This window comes from Trachymyrmex septentrionalis, unplaced genomic scaffold, assembly GCF_001594115.1.
Source record: "Trachymyrmex septentrionalis isolate Tsep2-gDNA-1 unplaced genomic scaffold, Tsep1.0 scaffold32, whole genome shotgun sequence".
NCBI lineage: Eukaryota > Metazoa > Arthropoda > Insecta > Hymenoptera > Formicidae > Trachymyrmex > Trachymyrmex septentrionalis.
The window spans coordinates 2,339,024-2,348,492 of NW_017305485.1; the positions used below are offsets into that span (position 1 = coordinate 2,339,024).

Genomic DNA, 9,469 nt, shown 5'->3' on the forward strand with positions numbered 1-9,469 from the left:
GTAGATTTCAATTCTGATGTATAAAGATTATTATTAGAATTTTGATTTATGATTTAATTTTATTTCTTTCCAGGTGTCCTAAGGAATCCTATTATGAGCCATCTTATCAATTGATTGGTATCATATCTGCGGATTACAATAAGAGGTATCCATATTGTTGTGATACAACAATAACGATTAAATGAATAAATCAACTCATAATGGGAGAGTCAACAACGGTGACAGGCAACACATTCGGCTGTTCTGAAGAGAAACTTGCATCCATTTTAGTCCATGATATTCACGCGTCGTTGTGCGGTAACGCGTAGTGGGTGAGGCGAATGACGAATGTATGGTATCATCGAGTCAAAGACACCACAAGTATTTAGCACGCATATGGGAAAGAGAACGATCCACCGACATATATCTGTGTGTGTGTGATTATGGAAAAGGGAATTCAAATAGATTATTCCTTTCTTTCTTTTTAAATCTCCATTGTTCGTATGATTTGTTTAACGTAATTCCTCGCGTAGAATTTATTTTGAATGTAATAAACAATATATTTAAAATTTCAAAGCTCTTTGATGACTTTCAATTAAATAAAGATTGATAATATTCTACACAATCCTTCGGACATATTGTATGTACAAAAAAATGTCTTTAATTGTTAAACAATTTACGCAAAATATAATAATATGTATAAATAGCATTCAACAAACAGATATGTATATTGTAATGTACATACATACAAGACCGGACTGTCCTCGACAATGTGAGTAATGAAGAGTTAAGTTCTTTTACCAAGTGGAATATACGTGAAAAATACAGAGCACTAGATGCCAAATTTAGCAACAAAATCTCAAAAGTTATCAAATATATCAAAAGTTAGCAAATATATACTTAAAGATTAATACAGAAGTAATATAGGATAGTGCATTATGTTCAATGATGCTGAAGGTGATATCATGTTAAAGTGACAAGCTTATAGCTTATTCGATCATGTTTGTTTCTTTAATTCATGCTATCGCTAATTATGATAATGCACGTTTTGCACTTTATGTTCATACAGAACAAATGTTGTCTTAATCCTCAAGAAATTATGGAAGAGGAAATATATAAGTAAGGTTTTTTTATTTATTATCATCTTTTGTACCTGGTGATTTCCTAAGCAAGAAAGTAAGATGAAGAGTTACTTTTGTGGGATCTTGTTGCTAATGTACTGGCTGACTACCATTACTGCAAGAGAATATCAAATTATATATGGTACGTTGCAGAACTCACTGGCTAGAGAAAATAAAATTTCACTCTTCAGAGAAACAAATTATTCTAAAAATTTTACAGAGTAGACAATCTCAATGTTTCAATAACAGATTCTTTGATAAGTTTTTAGATGTATATGATTACACTAATATCTATGTTGCCGCGTATAGATAATATCTGATAAATATCTCGAAAACAAATGAAATTTTTCGGATTATATACTCTTCAAATTCTTTCGAATTTTACTCACATAAATATGTATTTCGAATACTGCAAATGGAAGAATCAACTTGTGCGAATAGGTTATCACAACGATGCTCCGTGCGGACAGATATTTTGTGATGATTTATCCGGTCTAATTTATACGGTTAGGTAAGTCAAAACGTTATAATATCATATATCATATATAAGAAAATTTACAAAATATATATATATTCTTATTTATAAAATATCTTCGTTATCGGTGCAACTCTATCCAGCTGGATATAAGATTTCACATCTCGGACAAATTCAAAAAAAAATTAATAATATTTCATCTTTTAGATACATAGTTAAATTATGTTTAAATGATGTTTTTCATATTTAATCTTGTAAATCTCGAGAAAAATTATTACACAATGATTCTGTATTAATTATTTCGATATTCGCTTTAATACAAATGCGACAACAATATGTGATTATAGTCTTTTAAATTATATATTAATGAATGAAAAATATATTGTATATATATTTAAAAAGCATGAAACAATAGATCTTTACATTTAATGTTCAAATTTAATTTGTCAAACTTTTAAATTTGTAAACAATTATAAGAGGAGAATTATTTATAAGATATTAACTAAAAAAAATTTGTTTTATATCATTTTTACATTATATCTCAGAGAAAATATATGGAGAATAACAAAATGTAATAAAAAATATTATCGTATTATTTCATATTTTCAAATTCCTCTTTTTTTTTCTTCTGACTGATATGCTCTAATGTCTAAATAATCAACTAATATTCCCTATGTCGCAATAAGACCCACACAGTTACAATATTCTGGCATAATTTCAATGCTAATGTAAACAGATTTTCTGTAAAATTCTTGTTCATGATCTATTTTTATTCCATTTCTTTCCAGATGCCCTAAATTAACTTGTGATGCAGGTTTTGTACTTGAGGCACACAGACTAATAGGAATGGATAAAACCAAAAATTTTCCTGAATGCTGTCCACGAGCGAGTTGTATGTATGAGTTCTCTTTCGTATAGACCGAGTTAGAAAATTCTCTTAAATCTAAAGGAATAATCCTTTCTTAACGAAGATAGCTTCCACACAATAGTTGATGTAAAATAAACATTCCGCTAGTAATGAAAAATCCGATAGGATTAGTGGAACATATTTTATCCTAAAATATTGTTATAAATAAATATCGTTTCTCTTGGATTCGAAAAGCTCTACTTATTATATTATTCACCCATTGTTGCCATCTTACTTTTTAAATTTCTTGGAGTGAAATCTCCAAAGAGTGAAAATACTGCCACTGTTGAAAACGAGTGAAAATATTTGCATCTTAAGTAAGAATGACAGATTTTCACTTTTTTGGACTTTTACTCCTAAAAATTTAGAGACTAGATAAAAAATGACACTATTTTTCATATAATAACGCGCAATCGAGTTTATCAGATTCTGCGTTTCTCACTATATATCTGCTTTATATTTCCGTTTATATTCCTGCTTTATATTTATACACGAAAGCACAAAAACCATGTCCGTCTTGAGCGGAAATTTCCGTACAGATTTTAAATTTGAAGAAATAATCCTTTCTCAGCGAAGAAAATTTCCAACAGTTGTAAGATTTTACTACTAATAAAAATTCGGTAGAATTCATAGAACGAAACATGTTTTATCCTCACTATTGTGTGTGTGTTATAAATAAATATTATTTTCTTTAATTCATAAAAATACTGTACTTATTTACTTGCCTACTGTTGCCTTAGAACTGGATAAAAAAATGACTATCTCATACGATAACTTGCAACCGAGTTTATCGGATTCTCCCTCTACTCTCACTATTCCTGGTTCACACTCCTGTCGCACAAAAATACTAAAATTATTTCCTTCTTGAACGATCTTTACTTGCTTATATAAATATAGTATCTCCAATCTTGCGCGGTATTAAATGAGTACGAGTAAACGCCACTTTCACCTCAATTCGTTCACTTGATTGATTTTCACTGCTTTACGATCTTTGTTTGCTCACTATTCATTTCTCGGAATCAGCGAAAAACTGCAGTCCTTCGAAGAAAGCGAATAAACGTCTCTTTGGTATGAATTAATCGGAGCATGACTGTGCCGCTCGCATTTTTTATTTGCCCTCTATTCATTGAAGTTTGGAATATAGTTGTCAAAATCAAACAGAAATATTCAACATAAATATATTTAAACTCAATTAAAAAATTCACCCTGAATAAATAAACATCATATCAAATATATCGAATAATGATTATATATTTAATATGATGCCTGTTCATTCAGGATAAATATAAATAATTTTTGCACTGATAAATATATTCATAATAAATTTTTCTGTTTGATATCGACAACTCTAGTTTGGAAAACAATCTGCAAGCAATCCCCAATAAAATTCTGATGCACAATAGTTTGCAAGCACTTTGCAACTGAATATTCTTTTTTTTTCTTTTCAATCTTCAGATCGAATCACTTACAGAGTTCTCATATGCTGGTCGTCATTTCTTTATAACGGCAATTAAACGGCTAAAGAGTGATGAGAGAGTCAATAATTGGCGATAGGCAACACATTCAACCGTATTGAAGAGAAGCTCGCCTTGGACTAGCTATGGTATTTACGTCATTGTGCAGTAAGGCGTGTATTGCGGCAAGGCGAATGATTAATGTTTGGGTTCAATGGCATAAAAAATATGGCACGCGTGTATTAAAACAGAGCGATTTGCCAGCACGTATTCGCGTTTACGAAATAAGGAATCCGGACTGATAGTTTCTCTTTTTCTTTTCAACGTGCCATCTATCTCTCTAGATAATTCCGTGACGCAACTAGCTCTAGCGCAAAGAAACAACGCAGCGACTCTCGTTTGCATTCTGAATGCAATATTAGCTCATCCAACGAGCGACTACGCTGCTTCTCCTTGTTTATGTGCTGACCTCGACAAAATGTTGATATTGTGTCATCGAATACATTTTCACTCACTGAGTGTAACTTAAAACCTGAGGGTCATTTAATTTAAGCAATTAATGTCTTCTTTAGTATTCGCGATTGATATTATTTTATACATGTAAGTGAATTAAATATTCTTATTAAAAAAATCGAAAAGCTTGGTGCAAATATAATATTGCTTTAAAGTATATGATGCACGATATTGAAGAAATATTATGACTTATTTGAAATTAAAAGAGCAGCATTTTTGTTCAGTATAATCGTAAGAACGGGGATATGTATCTATATTCTATTATAAAACGGTCTAGAAAAAGGAGAAAGAAAGAGAGAGAAAAAGAATTAAAAAAATTTAAATTAACAAAAGAGAATTATTAATACGACTTACGATAAACCGGATCCAGCTGTGATGTCGATACTGGGTTGCATCGATACTCCGCTGCTAGTGTTGTTCCCAATTGCGGATAAATTCTCCGCGGGATTTTGCGAACTGTGATTCGTAGTCGTGGATGCTGACTCAACGCTGCTTCTCGTCGCGCTATCAAAGTTTCCTGGCGCGTCGCTATCGGATGATTCGGACGACTCTTGTCGCATTATTCGGCTCGATAGTTTGCTCTCAATGTCCGACGCCAAAACATTGCCGAGTATCCACTCGCCTCCAATAGGTTTCTACAATTTTTATTTTAACATTACTCTTCAATCGCTATGAAGCATATTTTCAGAGAAACGGATTTTATTTTTAATATTAACAGAATTATAATTATAATAAATTATAAGAATTAAATATTATTTTTTATCTTTATATAATTTAAATTTCAGTTTTTCTTCTCACCAAAAAAGATCAGTGTACTAACATAAATATTAAAAATGTTTATATTAATAAATTGAAATACTCACGCGCGCGCGCAATAAAGTAATACTAAGAATCATACTTAAGTAAAATTAAATTAACAGTAGTATACATTCACAAGAACAGACATTCTGAACTATCAAATATAAAAAATAGACTATAAAAAATTATCCCGTCAGTTTACCTTTTTACTCGATTCCTGAGTCGTATTCGTAGACGATGGCGCACTCGCAGGTTTGTGAGATTGTTTTTTAGAATTACCAAACAGATCTGCGTCATCGTTCTCGTCGTCACTGAATAGGCTCGTGGCATTAACGATATTAGATTCCGGTGTGCTCGTGGCGATTTTACCGGGAGCTGTAACGTCTAAAAATTTCTTCGGCAGATCCTCCATATTCGCGGGATAAACATTATTGCTCGCGACAGGTTCCTTCGGGCGTTTTTTAATAACGTTCTTCGACGAGAAGATGTCATCCGAGTCTTCTTCCGAATCGGCATCAGCAAATAGATCGTCGATTGCTGACTTTGGCTTTGTCGCTAAAAAAAATGCAGTTGAATTAAAGAAGATAAATTTTTTGTAAAACGACAATGCAGATGAAAGAATACTTACAAACTATACTAATCGGCGGCGGCACGTCGATACTGGCTGGTATAATATTACTATTTTTGTAAGATTTGATTGGTTTTTCCTTCCACAGATTGGCAGATACTTGATCGTCAAAAAGATCTTTTTTACCGCTAAATAGATTGTCAGAACCGTTGAATACATCTTCATCTTTCTCGGACGCAAACAGATCATCTGAGAAAAGTTAACAGTCAATTAAATTTCGAGAATATTTTGTTTACAATTTATATTTTTGCAATATGAAGGTATTAACTGTATACCTTTAAATCGATTAATCGATGATTCACTGATTTCATCTACTGTCACAGGCTTTTGCGCTTGGCGAACGGTGCCTAATCGTTTGGCTAATTCCTCTGCAAAATTCGGTGCCGTTTCATTTGACTGCAAGCAAGAAAAAAAGAGAATTGTTTTATCTTTAAAATATAAAAATCATCAAATCTTGACACCAAGATCCCTATTCTGTATTCTTAATTCTTTCAGACTCAGTATACATTGTAATGTACATCAAATTTGAAGACATTATCCATTGAAATTATTTAATTCTGTCAACATCATCTAAGATCTGATGTACATAATAATGTATATGTTAGAAAAATAGTTAAAATTTTGAAAAAAAATTAATTGTTTAGTATGAATTATTTATTTAAATATGCATGAACTAAATTTTAAAAAATTATTTTAATATAATCCAATCCATAGTTTCAATAAAATCAGATCTGAAGGGATATCAGTGTCGTTACATTGGCACATACAATGGCTATCGTTAAAAGTTACACAACAGGAATTCGACTATCAAATAATAAAAAGATTTATAAGATTAATTATACCTTCGATACATTATTAGGTGTGGCAGACTCTGAAGCGGAATTTATATTATTTTGAGATGTAATATCCGTTTTATTATTCTCGTAAGATATGTTATTGCTGTGATCATTATAATTATCTGAATCGCTGGAGGACGACGACAACCTCGCTATATTTATATCCGGATTGTGTCGACTGTTAAATACTTTCCGCACATCGGTATCCTCCTTTTCACTTTCCGATTCATCCCTGTCTTCATCCGCTTGTTCAGATTCGCTACTGCTACTCTCTAAACCTATCTTATTCGATGCTATCCATTTATCGGAACCAATAACATACGGCAAGGGCCGATCTTGATATGGATCATTAGGTCCCACAATAACACTGTAAATCAACTGAATTTTAGTACAAAGCAAATATTATAATATGAATAAAAATAAAAACACTAACCTGAATACTACCGCACCTCCTTCATCTTCTTCTTCGCTATCGCTGCAAGCTACATCCATTATTTTGTACTTTTCATCCATTATGCTTAAACCTTGCTTAACGCTCTCGCTTATACTGGCCAAGAGATTCTCCGGCGTGGACTCCTGAGTTTTTGTATTCTGAAAAAAGAATACAAAAATTCATTTCACTCAAATATGAAAAAGTATAGATTTCCCAAAAATATTTATTCAAAAAAGAAATATTGAAATATAAATATAAATTCTCGCTTACTTCCTGCTTCTCATCCAAATTCTCCTTAATTTCTATGTCATCCTCCTGCACTCGGCTCTCGATAAACTGAGTATTGGCCAAAGCCAGAGACGTATTAGTAACATTATCCACTAGTATCCCCGTTTCTTTTAATTGCGTCGTCAACGTGTCCAGAGCAGCTTGAGTCTTGTTAGCCTTAGACACCAGATTCTAAAATTTTACACAATGCAAGACACTGTTGAATATAAACGTCAGCAAAACAAAATAATAAATTATACTTCAGAAAATTGCTGAAGATGTTTAAGAAGTCCAACGTCACCCGCCAGACTCCACTCCCTTCTCTTCTTTCTCATCTCTTCAGTAGTCCATGGATGATCCCATGATTTATCTATACCATCTGACACATCCTGCCATATAAAATAAAATAATTGATTTAAAAATAATACTGCTTACTGTTATTGCAATTACAAATATTTTAAATATTAATATACACCTTATACATACATTTATATTTATACATATTATATGTCATATAAAATCACTATAAAATTCTTCTGTAATGTCAAACTTTTAGAACTTTTGTTTTATATAATAAAATAAATTTATACATCAATTTATAGATTAATATATATATACATGTGTTATGAAATCAGTCACTCACAATATAGTGAATCGGTTAGCACATTAAAAAGACTTTATATAAAGTATTTAAATGCAGTGGAATAATATAATCAATTTTGACAATGAAATAATACATGCTTTCTAATTTCTTTGAGGAAAGTGAAATGAAACTCCAAAGAATAATTCAGTCAATCATGAAAAAAAGTGGTTTAATTCACTCTTCAGAGTGAAATTCACTCTAAAAGTTTTAGAGAGTGTATATTCTAATAAATAATATAGGTATGTATCATTATTGAGTATTTAATCGTTTAAAATATTTATTATACATTTACATTTTTAACTCTGCTAATTTTACATGCAGCAGCTTTTAGTAATAATCTAATATGTAATAAAATGTGACGAATTCGCTATTAAGCATATTGTCAATAAATACACGTATACAGTTTCGAGGAATGAACAGTAATTAATGTTCGCTGATGTTAAATTCAAAGTTGGATTAGAAAAAAACTTTCAACAAGGAAATATTTAACGAAAATCACAACTGTGCGATCGGACTGACAGCGACTATGCAATCTGAATGTAGCTTCAAAAGAAAGTCGTTTATTCGTCGGTTTATTACGTACCATTATTTACCTAAGTGCAAATGTCTCACTCACCATATCGAGCAGCTCGTAACGAACGGAGAACGATGAGGAATTTTCTTCTCGCGATTACATTTAAACGGGTCGACGGACCGTAACCTGACTCCTTATCGTAAAAATGTAACGAGGCGCAAGAGCGAAGAAAAAATATGTAGCAAAATGCGCGCCGAGATACACTCTGTCTGCGAATTATCGGTGTAATGCAGTGTAATCTGTGTATGCGAACATGAGCTGAGCGAGCGCCTCAACTCGGTTTTTCGCAGCTGCAGTTTTTGCACTCAAAAATGAAACAGGTATACGTAGCAACTCACTGCAAATTGCATATTGGAGAGAAAGAGATAAAACAAGAGGGAGATAGAAAAAGTACAGAAAGTTCAGCTACAAAGAACATTCTTCTGTCAAATCGACGCCAGGGACGAACAATTATTTCGAGGATCCCGAGTGCAAATATGGATGTAAACACGAATGTCGAGGAGAGAGAGAGAGAGAGAGAGAGAAAGTAAAAAAAAAGGAAAAGCTAGAATATAAAAATGTCTAATACTAAAAGGACACTTTTAAAAATACAAGCGGCAATTAATATTTAAAAAATTATGTACACATATGAATTTATAATATATAATTATATTTTAACGCATAATATTTTTAATAGCCTTAATATACAAAATTATAAATACTTTTTTAAAAATTATATTACAAAATTATAACACATGTCTAATCATAATCTCATTTTTTCGCAGATTAATTGAATAATGATAAAATTATAAATTTTATTTATAATTACGCGGGAAAAAATGTTATATATATATATATATAT

At 31.5% G+C, this 9,469-nt stretch overlaps 1 protein-coding gene across 2 annotated transcripts in view; it reads right to left on the reverse strand.

The window, feature by feature from the left end:
* Nucleotides 1-9,469, reverse strand: part of LOC108750010 (WASH complex subunit FAM21-like) — a 37,113-nt gene that overhangs the window by 26,750 nt on the left and 894 nt on the right. The window contains exons 1-9 of one of the 2 annotated variants that reach the window (XM_018489173.1): nucleotides 8,671-8,756; nucleotides 7,672-7,800; nucleotides 7,415-7,603; nucleotides 7,145-7,302; nucleotides 6,718-7,078; nucleotides 6,151-6,271; nucleotides 5,876-6,064; nucleotides 5,450-5,802; nucleotides 4,804-5,084 (exon numbers count right to left, since the gene is read on the reverse strand). In XM_018489173.1, coding sequence (XP_018344675.1) covers nucleotides 4,804-5,084; nucleotides 5,450-5,802; nucleotides 5,876-6,064; nucleotides 6,151-6,271; nucleotides 6,718-7,078; nucleotides 7,145-7,302; nucleotides 7,415-7,603; nucleotides 7,672-7,800; nucleotides 8,671-8,673 — 1,784 coding nt within the window. In that variant the 5' untranslated portion in view covers nucleotides 8,674-8,756. Of the gene's footprint in view, nucleotides 1-4,803; nucleotides 5,085-5,449; nucleotides 5,803-5,875; nucleotides 6,065-6,150; nucleotides 6,272-6,717; nucleotides 7,079-7,144; nucleotides 7,303-7,414; nucleotides 7,604-7,671; nucleotides 7,801-8,670; nucleotides 8,757-9,469 lie in introns of those variants that run through there. The other variant, XM_018489172.1, reaches the window with a different exon arrangement.